The following is a 23,497-nucleotide window of genomic DNA, read 5'->3' on the forward strand; positions in this document are numbered from 1 at the left end:
TGGGAGGCTTTGGTGTGGTTCTCCACTAAGTACCAGGCATAGCGACCAAAAGAGGCCCTTCCATTGCCACAAGGAGCTGTGGCCACACAAGTAGGTAAAACCACAGGCAAACTCAGCAAAACCAGCAGGTAGCCCCTGCTGGAAGTGGTCACCTCAAGAACATGGCTTAGTGATGCTGAAATGCCTAAGAAGGGAAGCTGCCAACTTGTTTCAGCTTTGAAGCTACCTTTGACATGCACTTTTTTGGAGCACGTGCTTGGCCTCCTTGCCAGAGGTGAGTTTTTTCCACCATCTTCCTTTGGAAGCAAATGAGATCATCTCAGGTAGGCACAACTGCTTGTGCTGCTCCTCAGTAGAACCACGTCAGGGAAACTTGATTAAAAATGGATAACAAAGGAAACACCAGTAAGCCACACCAAAACAGGCAGCAGAAGGAAAGGGAAGCAATTTCCTTGAATCAGGTTTCAAGGCCAAATATTGTAGTCTTAAAAATTAAAAAGCTGTCTTCTGAATGTTGCTGGCAATTCATAGACTCAATATAGGCAAAACATGCTCAACAGCCAGCTGAAAGGAGGCTGAAACTTGAATTACATCCCCACCCTACACACAGCAGACACTAGGACAAAACCAAGGCCAGTTTTAACCAGCCATCAAGTCACAGTTGTGTTAAGCCATAGGGTGAGGATACACATATTTCCTGCTGGCAGGTGCCAGGAGTCTGGGGATAACACAGACGCAGCTTCTCCACAGAAGCCAGTACTGGTGAGTCGGGGAAGCTGGGGAGAACAGCACACACCATCCCCAGAGGACGGGAACACTTTGAGCATTCAGGACTGGGCTAGTTTTATCAAGTCCAGCAATGAGACACCTCCCTTTTTCAACAGCAACAATGCTGCTATCTGAACAGCCCTGGCAAGGGCCGGCAGCTCCGGGGGCGCCTCACAGATGTGCCCACGCCACAGGTGAGGGTGTGCAACAGGGGCTGAGCCCCCCCAGTGTAGGTGCTGGTCCATTGGCGTCAGGCTGGGGAGCTTCTCCAGGCTCTCTGCAGCGAAGGGAAGGCTCTTGTGTCCCTGCCTAGGTAGCACCAGCAGTGACATCCCACACGGACACACTCGTACAGCCTGGACTTTGTGTGCCCATGCGGAATCTTTCATAGTGAGGTGAGTGGGATGGGTGTGTCTAGTCTCTGGGCACAGTGCCTACACCAACATAAAGCCTATGGATGAAGCGGACTTGGAATGAAACGCGGGCGGACTTAACTATTCCCCCTGGCGTCCTCAGCTCTCAGACCACAATGAAACGACAGCAACAGTCTCGTTGGTCACCAGGAATTTATATTATAGCACAAAACGGGTTCTGGGCTTACCTTCCCGGACATGCGACATGAGCTGATGTCCCGCCCTCCATCACTTCAGTCTCCCCCATCGCTGCCAGCCTTCCCCCGCTATCAGCCGCCCCCCATCGCTGCCATCCATCTCCCATCATTCCAGTCTCCCCCATCCCTGCAGGCGCTCCCCATCGCTCCAGCCGCCCCCCACGACCGTCCCCAGCCACATTGTGGCTCTCGGGGGCGGGCACGGCCCCTCCGCGGGGCCGCCGAACAAAGCGCGGCTCGGGGGCTCCGCTGCTCCTCCCGCGGAGGAACGGGACGGGGTGGGATGGGATGGGGCGGGCCGGGACGGCGGAGCGGCCGCGAGTCACGCCGGCCCCGAGCACGTTCCTTCCTTCCCCCGCGCCGGCGAACTCACCCTCCTTGGCTTTCTTCTTCCTGGCCAGGGTCCCGCCGAGCTTGCCCAGGAACGACTCCTCTTTCTTCATCCTGTGCGGCCGCAGCGTGGGGGACCGGACGGGCGCGGCGGACATCGGCTCTGTCGGGGGCTCGCCAGGGGAGACCGCCCGGCCCTGCCCGATCCCGCCCGGCGGCTGCGGGGCCCGCGGAGCTGAACCAAGGCCGGCAGTGGGGAATCAGTCGCCCGAGCGAGCGTGGCGAGCCCGCGCTATGCGCTCGCAGCACTGGGAGCGGGCTGGGAGCCGCTGCAGCCACAGCGCCCTGCCACGGCCGGGAAGTCCGAGGGAGGCGGGGGCGGGACGAGCCTCCGACACCCCCGGGTGCCGGGGGCCTGCACCGAGCCCACCCAAGCATCACCTGCGGCCAGGCGGGCGGGCCCCTCCCCCGGAGCACCTGGTGCGCCGGACCCACGCAGGTGCCAGGAAAAATAGGTAAAAAGCATTGTGGCAAAACAGCACCCCCGGCCCCACCACAGCCGGACCAGAGTGGTGTTAAGCTTGAAAGTACACAAAGATCAAATTTGAAATGACATCCTTTCTTAGGAACAGTTTTATATAATCCACATTCTGCAACAATTGGACACAACTGGAGGCAAACGCTCAGCATGTGCCATTTGTCGAGGCACCGCAATTCCTTGCTGGCTTCATTCAGGTGTGCCGCCTAATTTTGCAGCCATGCGCCCCTTCTGTCAGACCAGCCTGTCTTCTCCCCCTGGCATGTGGCCGGTCAGGTCTGACATCTCCTTTGTGGGAGGATCGAGGAGAAGGGGCCGTAGGCTCTGTGTTTGCCAAGCCACCACCTCCCAGGTGTCCCCGCATTGCTGCTGCCATCAGCACGGTGTGGTGCACAGAAACGCCCCAAACCAGACACTGGGGTGGGATCCCACAGGGAGAGTTTCTTATTTCTTATCATTTCACAGCAGCATGATAGAGGGTTGTGGAATACACGCTAAAAACAGGTTCTGAGGAGTTTTTAGTGTTAGGGCCTGGTCCTGTTTAAGCCCCTTAAGTGATCCCACTGATTTTAACGGGACTGCTGGGTCCCCAAAGTCACACATAACCTTTGTCTGTGCTCCTGCGAGCAGTGTCCCTGTCGGCAGCCCTTGCCCCAACAAAGAAGCGCATTCAAACCAACACAGCTTGGCTCAGGAGCTGCACACCCAGCTTATATGGGACAGATTTGCAGGCTCGACCTGACACAGAGGCAGGACGCATCCAGAGTAGAATGTAGCAGAGACAATTTTCTGAGTTTCATTCGAGATTTAACCCCAGCTAATCCCCTCTGTCACCCAGACCCACTCTTGTCCCTCACCTCCAGCTGCTTTTCTACAGTCACTTTGGCAACTAAAAGAAAAACCCAACAAAAACCAAAATCACGCAGCCCAAGCTTTCCAGTGTGACTGCACATGAAGTCACCCAATGGCAAGTACCAGCAGAAGGGAAGTGGAGGGCACATATGACCAGGCTGGAAAGGCTCTTCTGAATGACAGTGCACACTTCTGTGAACTTTATTGAAACTCTCCTTTGGAACAGCAAAAAAATTTCATTTCCTGTGACAACTGTGTGTTGCCTGTAGCAGAGGCTTTTAGACTGCAAATGAGAATTTACCAGGGGTGGGATCAATACCAGTTACAAAACCACTTTGCAAAATTAAATAATTAGCAAGGACGTCAACTGCATTCTCCTGGCATAAGCCGCATGAGACCTTTTACAAGTTCAAGCTCCGTTTTCAGTTCATCAATACCTTGAATTCATACAAAACCCACACATTAATGTTGATCTCCAACAGGACTACTAGAGTGAATATTTTCATTTCATAAAATTCACACTGAAGTCTTAGATTACATTTAGCTTTAAGGCAGTGTGGAAAAAGCATTTTATCCAATCTCTGGGGGAAAAAAGCCCCATAAAAATCAATCAGTTCTCATACCAGATTTTTTTTTAATGAAATTACAATCAGAAAATGTATGAGTACAAACTTTGAGCGAGAAAGCAAACTGCTTAATTTACACACATGGAACAAATGGTAAATAAAACTTCACTGACTCCAGTGCAGCACTCAACATCTAACCACTTAAAAGAAAGTGTCTTTTAATAATTGAAATAAAGCCACACAGATGGATCCGTTCACCTCAGACTTTGATGTCCTATCTATTTATAAAATGCTTCAATATATAGCTAAGTAGAAAAAGCATTCAGCCTACTGCAAAGAAAAAAGGAGATGGAGTTGTTTGAGACAGGTGAGCCCATGGCAACATAAAGTCAAATTACACTTCAGAAACACCAGAACAAAACCTGGAGCCTTTTAAAGACTCATCAAACAAATAGGGCTCTTCTAAACAGGAAATGAAGAGCTTCCATGACTGCTTTGATCAGTGTTAGTGTGCAGTGATTTAACTGGCTAATGGCCACTAACAGGGACACTGCTGCTGCTGCACCAAGTCAGCAGCCTGCAGCTCAGAGCAAGCCCAGCTACATGGTTTAAACTGTCCATAATGAATCAAATACCAGCCCTCTGCAGCCAGAAAATTCTCTCTGGTACCTTCCTCTCATTAGGGATGGGATTCCGATGTATTTCTAGAAGAATATATTCAATATTCCAATAATGAGTGTTTTCTCATTTAAAAAACTGCCAGAGCATAAACATGTAATTTGAGAGAATTACACTAAAAAACTAAGCCTTGTTTAAAATCTGTTTTTATTTCCAGAACTGAACTGCTACTTTAATATTTAGCTGAACATTTAAAAGTCTGAATCCACATCTGCTCATTTTAACATTGCTCACCTTTTTGATAGAGGTGTTGCTTCCTTTATTTTAACCTCATAGCACTTTATACTGCTTTCAAAATTTTAGACCACCTGAGGTTACTGTTATTAGATATATCACAAAATAACAGTGACATTGAATATATAATGTATATAATTGGTCTCTCTTCATGAGATATTGAAGCAAGGCAAACCCAGCCACTTCTTAAACCAGCAAATCATTGGTGACCTGTACTGGATATAAACTTTAAAGACACTAGACACAGTTAATTTTTCTTCCTGGTCGGCCAGACAAATGAAATTGGATTGGGGGTGTGACTACTGGTGTTTGGGTTTGGTTTGTTGTTTGGGGTTTTTCTTGGGGGGGGGGGGGGGGGTGCAGAGTTAATAATGTTATTTATTAAATACTGAGGCAGGAATGTACCACTTAACTGATGCCACTGATTTGCTTCAGAGTACCTTGTATTATGAATTCTATTTAACTGAAAAGCTTCTACAAAGACTATTTATCCCATGCATGTGTTGGCTCTGGATTGCGTTTTTTGCTTAACAAGAGAAGAAAGCACAGAGGATACGCTCAGCACAATGTCTCATCCCAATTACAGTAAAATCATTCAACAGCATTGCAGTTTCTAACAGCGATTTAGCACTGCTCTCACAAAACACACATCCACTATCTCAACAAGTTTGCCATGGTTGAGAAGCTGTGCAAAAATTCTCCTGGAAAAGATTCCTACTGAAGCTGTGGCTGCAAGTTCCAGCCCTCCTGAAAACAAGACAAGAATAGCAGAACAAAGTGTATTGTACACTCAAATTCTGTAATTTTGGGATTTTTATGCTCTCCCATGCAAACTTTTGGATAATCTTTGAGATATCTGACCAACTCCTTAATAGTCCCACAAAGGACTCATGGTGTTTTCTTTCCTCGTAACACCCCAGTAAAAATTCATACCTTTTCATGTGAGTGCTCACCTAGCCCAGAGAAGGGAGAGCCAACATGACCTCCCCTCACTTTTCCGTGTTTGATCACACATGGGAAAGTCTTGGGACACCTCCCTCAAAGGGCACAACAGGGACAGTTGTTTCTACACAAATGCCTGACAAAACCAGCAGGTATTTTGCAAAGGTAGGAAGTACTAAACCTTAGTTGCTACACCTCTGCAAAGACTGGCAGCCAGATCTGTGTGAAAAAAGGCACAGAGTGCCAGCAAAGGTACTTATGTGGAAGCACGCTTCTGTGTTATTGAGGTCAGCTTTATTTTTAAAGCTTATATTTTGAAATTAAATACTGTTATGGCCTTAATATGGCAGCAAACCTGCCCCCTACATCCTCACAACCTCCCAGTTTCCTCTTCCACCTTCACTTAAGCCCCCTAGAAACTTACTCATTAACAGCACCTGAGAACACCAGATCTTCCAAATATAAAGAGCAATTTCAACTTTTTTATATAAGCAGAACAGCTGGAAACCACCCACGGTCCTACAAGTGGTGATGGAAATATTTGCCATACTTCTGACATGCTACTGCCACCTTCTCCCAGGCTTGTGGCTGCCCTGACACATCACTGAGACCCTTCAAACCTTGTCCCAGAACAATCCTCTTCTTCCCAGGCCTCCCTCAGCCCCCAGAAAGGGCTGCAAGCAGTGAATTAAGACCACACCTGAAGGGACTCTGCCAGCCTGGTAGGACCTACAGCCTCAGCACTGCTCACATGAAATCAGGAGGCCATGAGCAGGTGTGCTGCTTGGGGACACTCCTTGCCACCTTGCTGTCCCTAACAGTGGCATGCCTGAAAAGCAAGAGCATCTTCACTACTCCACAGGTAAACTGATATCCAAAACTGTCCATTTAAACAAACACAAAGCTTCTGAATCACAGTTCTGACTGCAGGCCTTACTCCATTTATCCTTTCAGCTCTGGCCAGAAACACAATCAGGAAGAACATGGATTCAGATCTGCCCAAAGCTCTCCCACTGAACACTATGGCAGCTTTTACTGGATTCTTATTTCTACCTTATCCATTTTAAGTACCTGGGCCTCTGCAGCAAAATTTAAATGGAAATATATTAATCATACAATATTCCATAGAAGCAATCACATAATCCAGATGCTTCTTCCAGAGGAATTCAGACATTCTGTACTGGATAGCTTTTGTGCACTTGTGGTATGGCATAAGAAAGTGTTACTTTTCAACCTAGTGCAATGCCAGTAGCAAAACAGTGATGCAGGTGGAGCCTCACGGAACATGATTTTTGCTCTTGTTATCTGACTGGACAATTCTCTGGTGAGTGGCACAGCAAGGTCTGACAGAAGATGTGCTCAAAAGATCTCTTCAGCCTTCAGCAGTTTCTTCCATTCCTCCCTTGATGCTCACAGAGCTCTCTCAAAACTTCATTGTGGCCTAGCTGGTGTGTGGTGTGCACACTGAGTTCGGGGCTCTCCCTAGGCCTGCTCAACTCAGAACACTGCTGAGCCCTCTCAAACAGTCAGCTGAGCTTAAGGTGTTGTGTCATAATAAAGTACGGCACTTGAGCAGCCTTGAGTAAACACAGTGTGCACAAAAAAGAACTCTTAAGGCAGCAGAATGCAGCTAACTTTGAACTACTATAAGAAAACTCTAGCAGTATCCTAGTATCTAAACATTCACATCAAAAATATTTTTTATATTTCAAAATGTCATAGTGTTGGAAAAAAACTAGTAACATTTGTTGACATTGTTGACATAGTTTCATATTTTATCTCATAACAACAAAAGAATCATCAAAAATGCCAGGTTAAATATGTACTTGCTACAGTATCTGTTAGATAAACACACTGAAAAAGTTTTTTTATATCAAATTTTGCTATTTGAAACAGCTGCCTTCTGTCACACCATTTTGAACATCTGTAAGCCTAGTGCTGCTACTTTATAAGGGGGAAGGATGTTTAATCAAGCAGAGCTCTGCAAATCCAGACAGTCCAGTTTGTAGCCTTCATATTTTAGAGAATTATCAACTAAACCAGATTTAGTTACTGTATTACACCAACAGCAATACATACCAATGCTAAACCAATGTATAAAACTGTGTTCTCTTTAAAAAGAGTAGAGTTTGAGTGCTGACTTGACTGGGAATGAGCTTTCATGGCAGTCCTGACATATTCAGCAAAGTCAAGCAGAGCACCAGCATGTCCAAAGATGTCTTTAGCTGAGCAGAAAAAAATCAGAAGTTTAACAGCTCATGTATTTCTGTTCTGCTCCCCCAGAATCTTCTTTGTATTGTGATTTTAAAGCTGCCGACACTTAACAACAAAAAAAAAGTGAATGTAGATACAGGGAAAGTGCACTCCAAGTTCATATTCTCTCAGCATGACCACACAGGGTTGATACACATAAAAATAATCAGTATGCAACTCCCTCCAAAGATGTTAGGACCAAAGTAGTGAATAAGTCTGTCCTTATAAACTGGATTATACCCCAAGTGATAAAGTCAGAGGTGGCTTGGAGATGAAATGAGCATCTCACAAAGTCAGGAGAAAGACACAAAGAGAAATCAGGTAGTTCCACACATTTGTATGTCTGGAGCCACTTTTTGCAACTGCTACAAAAAGCTGCTTTTGCAAGACATAAATCAACAGCTTTGCTGAGAGCATTAAAACACTCAAAGTTCAGAGCCCTGAACCTTTCAAAATTATAATTTTAGTATTTACTATGCTAGACAGATGACTTGAATTTTTACAGTATGCAATTCAGATTTTAGCAATTTAAACAGAGGTGGTTTACAACTGAAATATATTCAAATCAGAACATTTTGATTCATTTAGAACCATAAAAATTGTATCATTTTTGACTTGTAACAGCTTTTTCAAGGACTTGTGGTTGGAGGACGGAAGGCAGTACAGACCAATACAACTCTAATGATATGAACCATATCCAAGAACCAATATCTGACACAACTCTAATACTTCAAGTAAAAACCAACAACTAAAAGCTGTAAGATAGACTTCTACAAACACTCTCCCATCTTTGGTAAGAATCAGAGGTACAATGAACCTTTAGAGCATAATTATTTAATGTAGTTTCTTTTGGAGTCCAAGAGGTAAATCACTCAGCTATGCATCTGCATTTCAAGGAAAAAGGACCATTTTGAATTATGTTATAGTCTTGATTTCATCTCCAAAACACAATTTCATTCCATGATGTAAAATATTCTGTATTATAGAAATCTTATTCCTGCTCCAAACTGAACACCATCACATATCCTGAAAAGAAACAAACAATAAACAACGTGATATATAAATTACTAATGAAATGAAAATCTATTCTCCCAATCCCCAAATTCCAAAGGTTTTAGCTGACAATGGTTTTTTAAAATAAATGCTTTGACAATCTGTCATCCATATGGAGCATTTACATTTCCAAATAAAGCCCATAATTTTGAAATTGCTACTATACATTCACATTGCCCACAGAAACAATCCTCCTCCTGTATGAAAGACTGGATATCTCACACAATACTCACAAACAAGAACAGGCCTCCTGAAGCTTTTTCTTGCATATTATAATATTTGCTTGATGTAGGATAATTGGTTGCTAACAAATGAATTTGTTCTTCTTTTCTCTTTACAGATAAACTTAATTTTCATTTTTCAAGCAAAGACATTAAACTAGGTATTTATTAAAGACAGCAAATGAGATATTTATCCAATCATTTGGGTTTAGAAGGCTTAAGAACACCCCACAATCTATTTGAGTGATCACTTCCCCACAAGAAATGAAGCTGCTGCACAGCTATTTGCAGATATCCACAGCTGCTCTCAAGGTAAATGAACTGTGGTGCTTGGGAAGCAAAGTCTTAACCCAACTGTGCAACCAAGGTGAATAAAGCAGGCTGAGAAAGCAACACCAAGATGTCTCTGTTGGTATGGACTAAACAAACCCAAACAGCACAACTCTCTGAGAAAGCAGACAGGAGTGCAGGAACCTCTGCAGAAGCTGGTGTACGAAACCAACCTGTCTCCAGCCTGTACTCCCATGGGGAAGCAGTAGTTGAGCTCGAGCCTGGCGATGTTTCCCAGGCGCAGCACTATTCCCATGCCGTAGGACCAGCGGATGCACTCTGCCAGCCTTTGCAGGTGTGCCCTGGGACCATCACCTGCAGTCAAACACCAATAGATGAGCAGCACAGCAACAGAGCAGAACTAGAATAAAAATACTGTGATTTCAGCTGGATTGTTGGCTGGTCTCTATGTCCCACTATAGGGCACCTACTAGCAAGAAGGAGGAAATGAGTATTAAAGACTTCAATGTCTTTACTGCTCTCTTCCAGTACCTGAAGGGAGCCCACAGGAAAAATTGAGAGAGACTAAGTGACAAGAGCCTGGAGTGACAGAACAAGGGGGAATGGCTTCACACTGACAGAGAGGAGGGTTAGATTTGATATGAGAAAAAAAATTCTTCCGTGTGAGGGTGCTGAGGCCCCGGAACAGGCTGCCCAGAGAAGCTGTGGCTGCCCCATCCCTGGAACTGTCCAAGGCCCGGCTGGATGTAGCTTGCAGGAACTTGGGATAGTGGAAGGTGTTCCTGCCCATGGCAGGCAGGAGAACAAGATGAACTTTAAGGTCCCTTTCAACCCAAACCATTCTGGGACTCTATTCTATGACTTAGTGGGTCTCCACTATTTTTAAGTTGATTGAATTATCTCCCTCCCATATGGATGTCACCTTTCTTACATCAAGTGAGACATACATCAAATATCACTATATTCTAAAACTGACTGAAATCATATTGAAGAGTCATACATTAATACACTGAAATGTATCCTGGACAGAGTTAGGGATGGGAGCAAAAAGAGTCCCATCAGCTACCACACCCTCATTTAATGCCACCACTTTTTCTTTAGTTCATTCCAGTAAACACCAGAATCCCACTAAAACATCATCTTTCATTCTCCCTTCAGAATGGTGTAAGAGAGCAAGTGTTAGTTACACACTGGTCTGCAAACATCACCTGTTCACAGACACTACCATTACCTTCCTGGCTCTCTTTCCTACAAGTTGTGCTGGAAATAATGGAGAGAGCTAAATAAACTACTGGCAATCTGTCAAATATACAAGTTAAAAGCAGCAGGTTTTTGACAGGCACCAAAATATATGCAGTAAACAAAGTGCCTCTGAGTGAACACACAGAGAACAACTCTGTTTTGCTTTTATATGAAGAGAAGAGGGGTTTTTTATTCTGATGAGTCTTACCATAGTTGAGATTGCAAAGATTTCCAGCATTAAGGAAGAAATGTGTTCGGAAAAGGTCTCCAAACCCTCCGCGACCAGGCCGGAAAGGGAGAGGGGTGTAGAGATGCAACCCTCCAGCCCAGTAGGCTTCTCCTCCCAAATAATCACCTGTTTGGGAAAAATGTTGGAATAAACATTTTAATTTTAATTTACTGTGGAACATATTAAAGGAATCACTTGTTAAATGTTCAAAAACACATCCATAAGTTGTTTTACATTCCGTGAGTTTACATTCCACTTCTACCCTTTACAACTCTTCCCATTTGCTTCCAACTCGCTCCAAACTCACTACTATTAGTTTGAAAAATTAGAACTTCCACATTTCTTTAAACCTTCCAAGGGAAGTACATATTTCTTCCTTCCCTCACCAGAACAGCCTGAGGCATGACAGTTCATCAGAACTACCTCCTGGCCACCTTTGCAATATTTGCCTTGGTAATAAAAATGGGCAATTGATACAATTGAGCTATTAATTTCAAAATAGACCAGGATATTGAATCCACTGATAACAGCAGAGTAAGGAACAGAACTGAGGAAGCTCCTGGAACTCCAAATACCTCTGCTGAGCAGATTATCTTTCCCCTAAGCTACCTGAACATAGGCTGTATCAAACAAACTGTTGCTATAACTATGTTTTGGGAACTTTTCCAGCTTGAAGGTTGCTTACTAATTAAAATGACATGCTGGAAGTGTGCAAGTTTGAACACACACACACACACACACACACACACACACACACACGCACGGTTTAAAAATTTAGTAATTAATCACAGCTTAACTATGAACTACGTGGCTTTATCCCATTGTGAACTGATCTGTAAACAACATATCAAAGCCATAACACTTCTCAAAAGTAGAGAATGAGTGTAATTATTTTAGATTATACAAAGTTTAAGGACTCTCTATGATACACTAATATTTACAGTATTGTCAGAGGAGGGGGACTTAAAAGTATCAGACCTTCACTCTGGGGTCCAATGCTGTACATACTGAATCCACGCACACTTGTTGGTCCACCAAGGTAAAACCTAGTGAATACAGATAAATTTAAATTAATGCTTCAGTTAAAGGTGACATTGTAACTGGTTTAGTAATGTGATCTTTAAACACCAGCATTAAAAGGCAAAATTTGCTACAGAGTGAACAGAGTCACAATATGGCTTTGTGTCTGAATAAACCTATGCCTGTTACAGAATTTTGCAGGAGGTAAATACCATTTTGCAACCATAAATATGGGCAGGCAGAGCTACTACAGAGCAATTTATAAATTTTTACCAGCCCAATATGAAAATGGCTTGAGTATGAACATGCAATTACAGCTAACTACAAACATTTTATTCTCCTCAGAACTACTACTGTTTTTCTCTTGTGCAGAGTTTTCTATATACAATACCTCTGTTGACTGGAGAAAAACTCCCAAACATTTAAAAAACTTGCCTGTCAGCTATACTGGATGGCTTGTCTCCAATAGGTACCAGCATTCCACCCCAGAATGATGCTGAAACAACCTTTGGAGAGAAAAACAAGTTGTTTATTAGTACTTATTCCTCAGGCAGAGCTCCCATCAGTCTCCCAGAGTTATAGCTGTTCATATCCTGTGGATATCACACCCTGTATGTCAGATTTGCAACAGGATTTTCAGGAAACTCTTGATGGCTGCTGCCCTCTTTCTTTTATGCAGTGCTGTGCCTTGAAAATGTCAATATAGCACATTTGAATCATATGCTACTTCCACAACAGCTTAAGGGAGCACTCAACCTCATCCAGCACCTCTTGTCTTGAGAATTTTCATGTCTTGAATTAAGACAACACTGCTGCCATCAATTATTCCTGGCAATTTGAAACCCACAGGAGACTGAGTGCAACAAGCAGCTGCCAAAAATGTAAAATTATAACCTGTCTGTAAATTAACCTCATAATGACATGAAACCACTTTCTGACATCAAATAAACTACAGAGTTATTCTTTATCTATAAAAAGTAATTCTTGCAATTCAAGTCACTGAAATAAATAGATTTAATCATTTGCTTGCTGTCTATGTGCCAGGTGTCACTAATAGACAGTGACATCTATTGTGAATACCTTTGGGATAGAAATTATTGTAACCCCTGACTTTTAAATCTTCATGATGCAAGTTGCTGTTTAATTCCCCATTCAGCTCTGAGAAGAATTTATTGCACTACCTCCATGTGATAAAAAACTTCTTTCTAAATTCTGTTAGAAATACTCCTGGGATATGCTGAAATTCTTATTACAGTTTTTCAGTATTTCAATTCAAAATCCTATTTCCACCTAATACTAAATCAATGCTGTTGAAATCAGCCTTCCCATTTTTTTCCCAATAATCTTATACACAAGAAACAATTACATGCTATGATCAAGATGAACAGTTATATATTCAACATTTCAATTAAAAAGGAAATTAAACCAAGATTATACAGAATATTCATGAAGGTTTAAAACTTCTAAGTTTTTCAAAAACTTCCAAGGTTTTTGAAAAATCCCTCCTAAGGAAGATGACAGAGAACTGACATGACCAACATCACTTGTGGAAGGAAAATCATTCTTATGGTTAACTGTGAAACAAGTTCTCTCCAAAATTCCCACTTTTCAAGTGATTGTGCACAGCAGGAACATAAAGTTAAAAATACAGATAGTCCATTTTCCAGAAAACAGAATCAAGTTATCTACTCCAGCCATTTTTCACAATCTTTTTCCTAATACATAGTGGAAAATAATCATAAGACATAGGTTTAATAGCCCCAGAAAAACTTCAGGTCAATTACTAAAATATCTTTAAAAAGTTTACCGAATCCCAGAAAAGTTGCTTATTCAACTGAAATTCAAAATCCTCTTTCAGAAAGCTCACATCTCCACCTGTATAGCCAGCCAACTCCTGCAAAGACATAAATTTATGGAAGTTGCAACAGATATTTTATGTTTCTTTTCTCTAGAAGTTCAGCATGTCTGCATCAGCACAGGTAGTATTTTTCTTTACAAGAAATACAGAAACACTGGCATGGTGAGGCAGCTGATTTTTGGACTGAGCCATGCATGAACCTCTGAGCCTCAGAATAATGAGCTGCATTTTTTTCTTTTCCAAATATTAAACCAAACTACTGCTTTCCAACCCATTTTGTAAATGAAGGTAAGATAGAATGGAGCTGGAAAATGCAGCATTCAAAGTCAAGACTGTGTTTTCCCATATCTGAGAAGATTTTATCTGGTGAAGAAGGGCATGACACAATTTATTACTTTCAGCTCTCATGAAGTGACTGAACTCAGTGTTAGAGGCAGGATCTAATAAATTACACTTTACCTAAACCCTGAATTACAACCACTTTTCTCACTCGCAACACTCCACTACTGCTTACTTTTAGTTCCAGTGGCATTTCAAATCTGCCTCTAAAGTACTAGAGAAATTAATGCTTCGGAAGTATTACATACACAGCAGAAAAGCCAACTTTTAGAAAGACCCCAACTGTAACAAGACGGACAAGCATTTTCTCAGCCAAAATGATACATGCATATGCCTTGGAAAGTGATTTTTACCCAGTCTTTCATTTTTAACTCTCAGACTTCGAAATTATGTAAGTACCAACAGGACTGCAGCCTGGCAATCTGTGCGTGACATTGTTAAAAAAAAAGAAGGGCAAATTAATACCCACTAAAAGTGTAGTGTAAATACTGTCAGGGATAGTGTCTCTCAGCTAATAAATAATTTAATGCTGATGGAGAAGCTGTGCTCTTTGACTAATGGCATACAAATGAAAATTTTCCACCATAAAAAAAGTTCAAGATTTTAAAAGGCACACTGGGTAAACAGAAAAGGTAATTACCAGTCTGCATTGTCTGCTAGTCAATTTTAGATTTATTTCTAACTTTAGACTTTTTAACATAAACATCAATTAGATAAATTAAGACTTATTTGAACACAGAGATAAACTCCAATAATAGAACATGTGATTTAAAGCTACCTGATTAATTTTCAGCAAAGCACCTCGTTTTGGCAAGATTGAGGAGTTCCGGGAATCAATTACCATGGCATGCTGAAAAGAAGAAAAAAATTTGGGTTATGTTGTCATATCTGTTGAATGCCTCAGAGTGACAGCATTATTTTCCTTCCAAAACTGTGCAAACAGTGGAAGACAAGCACAGCTCCAGCTAAGATTAGTGTAGCTACATGGATTTGAGAACAATATTCCTATAGACTGGCTTTGTTTTGACATTTACAGGCCACATGAAATGCAAACGTTTATATTTTCTGCCCATGGCACACACCAGAAACAGCAGCAGTCCAACTGCAGTCCACCAATCTGCAAAGAGCTTATCTCCTACAGTTTGTAAGCTGTAAGTGAAAGATGGCAAGTGACCAGAAGCTGGCATCAGGGAGAACTTTTACAAAAGGCTTAGGATGAGGAAATTTACTCTTCCTGTCTGCTACAAAACAAAGCAATTCTGCAAAAGAGATGGCAGGTGAGACAGAGGGAGAACAAGCCAAAGCCTAACAGTCAACTATAATTCTCTTAATTCCCTGTTCTCCCTTTGGGCCTCCTGGATTACTCCACGGCAATGACCAAACACAGCAAAAGATGTCTGAAGGAAAACACATTCCTAAGTATGAGATGACTCAAAGCCATGTGTTTTTAAAATATTATAATGAAAAAGCCTTACAGAGAGAGAAGATTTTAGAGAGTGTCCACTTTCCTCTCGAACTGAAAAGGATGCTGTTCTAGCAAGGCAGCCAAGCTCTCTCCACACAACTTCCCACTTCACTGTGTGATTAGTCTTCCAGATGGGAAACTACAATAAAGAATTCATTAAAACAATTGTTACAAAATTAAAATAAATATTTTTTATATTTGAGTCCATGGCTTTCTTCCCAAACTTCTTGAAACAGAGAGAAACCCTTTTCCATTTCAGAGTTAGGCTAATTCTGCTCCAGCCAAGAGAGTTAGATGCACACTAATTAATCCATTCCAAATGAAAAATATCTTGAATTGGGTTGATACATTAAATGAGGCAGTCAGCTGCCTCTCTGAAATGATAATTTTTAAAAAATTGAAGAAAAACATACTAGCATTTTTATACGGCCAAAATGAGACTGAACTGTAAAAAAAAATCCAAGATGCATGACCTCTCCCATTTTCAAATCACTGATCTCTTTCAAATAAAGACAAGTCAGCCCTATGCATGAGTGATTCAATTATTCAAAAAGTAAAACAAGTATTTCCAAGAGCCCAACTGAAATGTAAATGAAGCAGGTGTTACACTTGTGCTACACTCACATTATATTCAGTTGATATTCCTCTGTCTGTTTCTCGAAGAGAGCTCCAAGGGAACTGTCCAGTTACTTTGTATACATTAACTGAAAAACTGAAACACAACATTACAATCAGGTTTGAAAGGTAAACTATTTAAGGTACAGCTCTGAATAACTACAAAAATTTAAGAAACCAGCTCTGCTACATCAGAAAAGAATAAATGTAATTTTTACACAAGGAAAGCTCTTTTAATTGTTTTATATTCCTTCACTAAAAAAAGAAGTAGCAAAAAACACATCCCCTACTTTTTTTCAAAGTTTCCAGGCCGTGGTTTGAAGAAGGACAAGCCATATGAAGTTTCTTTTGTTCCATAGGAAAACTGGAAGGTCACCTTTTCGGCACGTCCAAGGAGATTTGGGAACTTCAGCCCAAGCACCTACAGAAAATAAGTAAAAAAACCCCCAAAACACTAGACAAACAAACAAAAACCTCCCCATACCATAACATTTTATATTGTTTGCTGTCTTGCATCTAAATCATATGCTGAAGACAGGGAGATCATGAGAATTAGAAATTAGGATACTTAAAAATACTTGTAACTGAATGTGGTTTTGTTTCTCAATTAGTTTTCTCTCTGCACTGGCAGCAAAAGCCAACAGTGCAAGTTACAATCAAACATCCAACTTTTCTTGCTGTTTAGTAGCTGCTGACTTATCTGCACTCTCACTGAGCTATCAGTACTGATATAACTTCCAGCAAAATCTCCAAGCCTGTCTAAAAGCCCTGGAGAACAAATCTGCACAACAAGCAGCTGCTTTGCAACTGCAGATTCTCCCACTGATCCTCAGAAAAAAATCCCTGTCAGGGAAGGTTCATCAGAACCAAAGCAAGGGAAAATTATCACTATGGAGCCACTTCCCTGTAGTTTTGTTTGGAGCACCAAGATGCATAACAATTCTACAATTCACCAGAAACTACTGGAAAAGTTTTGCCTATTCTGACACAAATTCCTTGCATCCTTCAGGCAGCTCTTGGCCTTCTGACAGAAAAGATGGAGCAGGTTTCCTCCCAACACAGACACTACCACAGTACTACTGTCATGTGTTCTGCTGGAAAAGAATGCTAAAAAACTCCCAAATCCTGACTGCCTTTATCTGACAGTTGTTGAAAGCAAACCAGTAACCTGAGCTTTATGATGGTTATTATGCCATAAGAAGAAAAGGCTTTTAGTATGAAGTACTAGATGTATAAGCTTCAGCTGAATTTAAGGGATTAGAATAAATAAAGCTATTCAACTCTTAAGGAAACATAATCTAGGTTGCAAATATCAGTGTATACAAGTCATGCTTTTAGAGCATTCACAAGTTTTACTTCTCTGTGATAAATTAAAATCAAACAGAGGAGGAAGCTGAGCACAAAAAGAGAAACCCAAGCAGCTTTCAGTCAGTTCTGAGCAGCACTGGAAGCAACAGGCAGGATTCCCTGCTGGTTTCCTTCAGGCCACAACACCGTGGACCTGGCTCCTGGCAGTGGAGCTGCATAAGCAGCTCTCAACTCACCCAGTTCCAACTCTCCTTGCACATGCAAAACACCATCACCTGAGTCATGTGAGATCTTATCCAGGTTAAAAATACCCCTAAGAGGAAAAGGATGAGCCCCTTGATCTGGCTTATCCACCAGCCCCAGGCACAGCTGCCCTTTACAAGTGAGAAGGCAAAAAGGGTGCAGAATGAGCGCCTGAAAGCACAACTTGCTCACAGCAGCACTTCTGGTAAAAGCACACTGACAGACCAGCAGTACAGCCGGTACTTCCTGGGGCAATTGGCAAATATTATTCATACAATATTTTAATCTGATGCATCCTTAATTGAGTCATATGAAAACAAGTTCCAAAGTTTGTAGAATTCACAAAAACCTACAGCTCAGAATAATTAATACCAGGCTAAAGGAGAAAAACAAGAAAAAATTTTAAGTCAAATATAAAGCATTTTGACTGAGAAGAAAAATACTTCAAGTATATCTCATAGAAACAAAATGCCAAATTCCTTACTAATCTCTCCAGTAGATGAAACATCTTAAATAATAGCAAGAAATAATTCAAGAAGTTCCAAGAATTAAAAAACTAACATGCTGAGCTGGAAGCTACAGCATTGTCCCCCTGCAAAAAATAGGCTTTTGCTGAATGAAAGCCTGCCACAAAGGCCTGACAAAGTCTTAGTAAGGCTGGATCAAGACTGGATCACCGAGTTCCTAGCTAGGCTTGAAACTGAAGGTAAGAGGACTATCAAAAGGCATTACTAATAATTTGAAGTAATCCATACCATGCTGCCTTCATTATTGCCAACCATGGTGTTATAGCTCCCAGTTAACCTTCTCAATTCGGTTACCTCAAAGGTCACATCTAAACCATTTGGAAGGGCATCATCTCCTAAAGAAATAAATGAAGTGCATGTTATCTCTAAAGAGGTATTTTAAAAATTGCAGACAGAAGGTTACTTGAATTATTTGAAAACTGAGTTAAGGCATAATAAAAGTCCAAGTTACAAAGGGAAATGGCTTGAGAAAAGGATGTTTGGATGTGAGTGCAGAATTTGACTCAATCATAGGATTACTGGCTTTAATCATTTCATGTCAATGTGATGTGCAATACAAGTACAAGACACACTTTCAAGCTTTCCCTCACATGTTCCTTGAAACTGTGGATTAAGGAAAGCTTACTGTAATTATTATAAGTGCTGAAAATTCACTCATGGACATACACATATATGCAAACACATGCAAATAGATTTCCTCCATAGGGGTAACTGATGTAGATACATTTGCATCCATAGCATACCCACCTATTCATGTAAAATATATATAAAGGTATACAAGACTAAGTTACACATACAAAAAATATTCAACCTATTACACAGGGAAATATACATTACAGGTATGAGTATATGAGAATAAAGGTGAGGATAAATGAGGGAATACACACCTTGACAAGTATCAATCAGAACATCCACCTGCCTAAAGATTCCAAGACGAAGCAACTTCTCACGAGCTTCATGTGATTTCCTCATCACCTACAGCATGAGAAAAGTAGCTCAGTCATAGAATCAGAGGATATTTGGGATGGAAGGGGCTTTCAAGATAATCTAGTCCCTTCGAGTCTTTCAGGTTAACAAAAAAATGAGGAGGATAAATTAGTTAAAATGCAGCTAAGTTGTAAAATATTCACAGATTTTGTATATAAAGATACAATGTGCACCTTCAAAACACAATACAACCACTTTTAACACTTGCATCTGCAGAAATAATTTAAACCCAGAGCATCTGGCTCAACACCTTCTTACTTTTTGTTAATTTGCTTCCTAATTACTTTAAGAGTTAAAACAGTTATTCAAATAGGTTCCAGTAGCTGCAACTTATTTAGGGGGCCCCTGTTCTTGACAGAGTTGCCCCATGTCTGAAAGGAGTTGCCCAAAGGAGAAAAAAGAGAAAAAAAAATTTTATTCGTTTTTAAACAGCAAGTCTGTTATTCGCTGCAACACTTACATCAATGAGATTTTTTGCCTTGAAAACATCGGAGATTTCATACATGATGATGTCATCTTTGGTCCTTCCAAGTCCATCGAAGTGCACATGCTGAACTACCACCTAAACACAACAAATCTTTACACACAAGTACTGGATTTGCATTTAATAATGAGGATCAAGGTCACCAATTCAAAAAAATTACTGTGAGAAACCTTGATGATTCCTAGGGCTAATTCCTGCTAACCTACATCATCAGAAATGACTGCTTTCTAAGATTCTGGGACATTGTTCCCATAAGACAAAAATGAAAGAAAAGAGACCTCTAACACCAAAGCTAACACTGGTTGTAACAGAAGAAACACTGACAGACTGCAGCTGCTGGGGTTTTAGTTATAAATGTTGTATGGACAAAGAAGCAACTGCAGAAATCACACAAGTAATAAGTACATAAGACAGAATTATGTAGTTAGTCATAGTTATTTGCTACTTCTTTTATCAGCTACACACAAGCAAAGAATTAAAATAAGAAAATCAAACAAGTGTACAAGCCACAAATATTTAAACTCTGTTAAAATCGTCGATACCACAGAAGCAGTGCAGTTGGAAATGCAGCTGAAAATCACTCCCATTATGAGGTTTTATACTTTCATTTTGGTAATCACCTGAGACAATTTTACTGTAAAAATCACAGCACCTTCCACATTACCCAGTAAAAATGGAGTCCAGTGATTGCATTTCCCTTACTTTTCCAATCTTTTCAGTGAATTATAATTTTAGGGGTAAATGCCAAAAAAAAAATCTGCTTCAAATAGTTGTCAAGGATTGGAAGGCAGTCACCACCCCTGGGGGGATTAAAAACCATGTGGATGTGGCACTTGGGACATGGTTAGTGCTGGGACTTGGCAGTGCTGGGTTAACAGCTAAGACTCTGTGACCATAGAGGTCTTTTCCAACCTAAACAATTCTATTATTCTATACCAGAATTTGTAAAAGAGACTATGCAAATTATAATAACTCTATCAGAAATATCCGTATGACTCTCTGTATTCATGTATAATATAACAGCAAAAATAACAGCAACCTTCTATTACTGCCAATTGCTGAAAAAAAATGCTCTCCAAAAAACTCAGGATGTTGCTCAGGCACTTACATCTTTGTTTTCAAGAATTTCCTGCTTGCTCTCAGGTTCAACTTCAACCAGTTCAGCTTCCTCTCCCAAGGCACCAAAGTCTGGCCCAGCCATTGGAAGAGGCTCCAAACTCTGAAAGCATTAGAGAAAACAGCATTTAATAGGGTACACAGATTTGTGATTAGTGTCTTTTGTAAATGAGAAAAACCCGTGGTTCTCAACAGTGTGCTCATCCAATCCTAAGTGAAAAAAAGCAAAAGAGAACTAAAATGAAAGGCATTACCAGAACACGTGACACCTACCTGCTTGCTGAAATTTCTAATGAAAGCTGAATAGCTTCCATGTTGAATGATTTCTGAAAAATACTCTGCATTCTTCCAAAAAATAGCCTTAAGTTTTAAGACAGGATCCTTGTGTAAAAAGATGAATTCCAAATTCTTAAAAAAATCTAAAAGCTCAGGCTTCAGTACTCTATTTTGGGTTTTAGGAAGCAGAAAACTATGAATGCCAAACAATAAAATAAAAAGGGTGTTCTCAGAATGTTAGTTTGCTTTGCATGTATTTATTTGCCTCTATATGTCAGTATTTCTTTTATTTTAAGCCTTATTCTTTTCAAATACGCCTCAAGAACCTCAGGTTCTGACCATCAGAGCCAAACAATTTAATGAAACACAGCATGGCTTTACTTATTATACCTGAAAGAGTCCTAAAAGAAGACTTATCAGAATAGCTGCTTTCCTGAATAGTAAATTGCTGTTGCATATCAAAATCCAGTTAAAAGGAAGACAGAAGCTTCTACCACTGCCACAGATTTCAGACAAGTGTGAACACTCTGTATCCACACAAAATTGTCTAGCAGTTCACACCACAGATGGACATAAAACAGAGAATGCAAGCAAAAAATCTTGAAACAGAAATTACATTAGTCACAGTATTTACATACTCTAGCCATTATATTTTATGAAAATCCTTTTGTCAGGATTTTCTTCTCCTGAGAAGCTGAGGGGCTGCTGCTTCAAGATGTAAACAATTATTATTTGCTAGTGTGGAATGCAACAGGTGCTTCCTTGATTGGTCAATGTGAGATATTTCTACTTAATAACCAATCAAGGAGGCAGACTCTCTGGGAGTCACAAGCCTTTGTTATTCATTCCTTTCTATTCTTGTTGCACATTCCGATGCATCTTTCTCTCTGTTCTTTTAGTATAGTTTTAGTGCGGCATTTTTAATATAATATATATCATAATATAATATAAACCAGTCTTCTGAAACATGGAGTCAAGATTTCTGCATCTCTCACCCTTGTCCTGGCTGCACTGAAGAGCACACTCTAGAGCCTTAACTGGAAGCAGCTCCCTGTAACTGTTCTTCAGCCTTAAAACTGAACACTTAGACCTCTATGTTTCTTCTTTAAGCACTGGTAGATGGATTTGGAGATTTGTGCATCTATTCACGATGATTTCAGGCATGTGAGGCCCCCTCAGCCCTCTCCAAGCAATGCAATGCTCCAGCCTCCAAGTCTCACCAAGGGCGCTTCTCTTTGTACTGTTTTTTCAGTTGCTTGGTTTTGGGTTTTGTTTGGTTTGGGTCGGTTTTATTCTGTTTTCATTTCCCCAGCCTCATTCTTACCAGCTCACCCCTTGGGAGGTCAGCTCTGGGGAAACCTCAGGAAAGACCTGAAAAAGACCCAGGTATTCTATACGGAGGAAATTAGTAAGAAATTTATCTCTTTTGTGAGGATGCTGAGGCTCTGGCACAGGTTGGCCAGAGCAGCTGTGGCTGCTCCATCACTGGAGTATTCAAGGCCAGGCTGGATGGGCCTTGGAGCAGCCTGAGATACTGAAAGGTGTCTCTGCCCATGGCAGCGGGGACGTGTCAGCACACGACCATAAAGGTGCTTCCAAGCCGCCAGTATCAATGATTCTATAAAACACCCAGAAATAAGCTGAGAAGGGAAGGTGCCTCCGAGCACCGGTACAGGCACCGACCCCTTCTCTCTGCCGCAGCCCGACTGTGCAACAATCGCCGGGCTCTGAGGCGCGGAGCGACTGAGGCGGGACACGGCCCCCGATCGCAGCCCCTGCCCCAGCCCCGCTCCCGGCCGCGGCCGCGCCGTGCGCGGCCGAAGGTCGCAGCGAAGAGCGCGGGGCCCTGCGACCTTCGGGCGGGTCCGGGGCGGCTGCCCGGGTGCCACCCCTGGCAGGTCCCACCCCAGCCGATCTCCAGGGCCCCCGCGCTCACTCGGGCGTGCACGGTGCCCATGGCGGCGGCGGCGGCGGCGATGCAGGCGCGGCCTCGGCGGCTCCGGCGGAGTCGGGGCGCTCAGGGCCGCAGGGCGGAGGCGGCCATGACAGGCGACTCCGCCCGGCGCCCATTGGCCGGAATGGCGGAAAGGGCGTGGCCGGGGAGCGCTTCCCGCGGCCCGGGGGTCACCGAAACCCGGGAATTTACCCTAAACCCGCGGGATTTTACCCTAAACCCGCGGGATTTACCCGAAACCCCGGGAATTTACCCTAAACCCGCGGAGTTAATCCCAAACCCGGGGGGTTCATCTCAAACTCGGGGAATTCACCCCATACCCGGGAATTCAGCCCAAACCCGGGGCATTCACCTCAAACACAGGGAATTCACCCAAACCCACGTGTTTGTTTCACCCTGAACCCATGAGTTCACCCCAAACTCAAGTGTTTGTTTCACCCCAAACCCACTTGTGTCAGCTGAAACTGACAGGATTCACCTCAAACGCATGTGTTTCAT

General features: G+C 42.0%; 2 protein-coding genes across 2 annotated transcripts in view; both read right to left on the reverse strand.

The window, feature by feature from the left end:
- Positions 1-2,082, reverse strand: part of PARVB (parvin beta) — a 54,118-nt gene extending 52,036 nt beyond the window's left edge. Inside the window, exon 1 of the mRNA XM_038154364.1 lies at positions 1,752-2,082. Coding sequence (XP_038010292.1) covers positions 1,752-1,866 — 115 coding nt within the window. The 5' untranslated portion in view covers positions 1,867-2,082. The remainder of the gene's footprint in view (positions 1-1,751) is intronic.
- A 1,193-nt stretch (positions 2,083-3,275) lies between these two features.
- On the reverse strand, positions 3,276-23,142 carry SAMM50 (SAMM50 sorting and assembly machinery component). The gene is made up of 15 exons (XM_038154587.1): positions 22,982-23,142; positions 20,762-20,872; positions 19,630-19,731; positions 19,070-19,157; positions 18,411-18,517; positions 16,395-16,525; positions 16,114-16,201; positions 15,500-15,628; positions 14,803-14,874; positions 13,635-13,721; positions 12,263-12,333; positions 11,786-11,853; positions 10,787-10,933; positions 9,549-9,690; positions 3,276-8,797 (listed from the first exon to the last, which is right to left on the reverse strand). Exons 1-15 carry the CDS (start codon positions 23,000-23,002, stop codon positions 8,752-8,754), a joined length of 1,410 nt encoding a protein of 469 aa, XP_038010515.1. The 5' UTR covers positions 23,003-23,142; the 3' UTR covers positions 3,276-8,751.
- Between the last annotated feature and the right edge of the window lie 355 nt (positions 23,143-23,497).

The sequence above is a fragment of the Motacilla alba genome, chromosome 1A, assembly GCF_015832195.1.
Source record: "Motacilla alba alba isolate MOTALB_02 chromosome 1A, Motacilla_alba_V1.0_pri, whole genome shotgun sequence".
Classification (NCBI taxonomy): Eukaryota; Metazoa; Chordata; class Aves; order Passeriformes; family Motacillidae; genus Motacilla; species Motacilla alba.

Excerpts from the sequence above, each read along its gene's own strand:
- SAMM50 (XM_038154587.1), bottom strand. The coding sequence starts at position 23,002 with ATGGGCACCGTGCACGCCCGA. Across the intron at positions 13,722-14,802 it reads CTTTGCTGAAAATTAATCAG|GAGTTGGCTGGCTATACAGG; the intron begins GTAGCTTTAAAT and ends ATGTCTTTGCAG. Across the intron at positions 8,798-9,548 it reads GGAGTACAGGCTGGAGACAG|GATATGTGATGGTGTTCAGT; the intron begins GTTGGTTTCGTA and ends GTTTCTTTTCAG.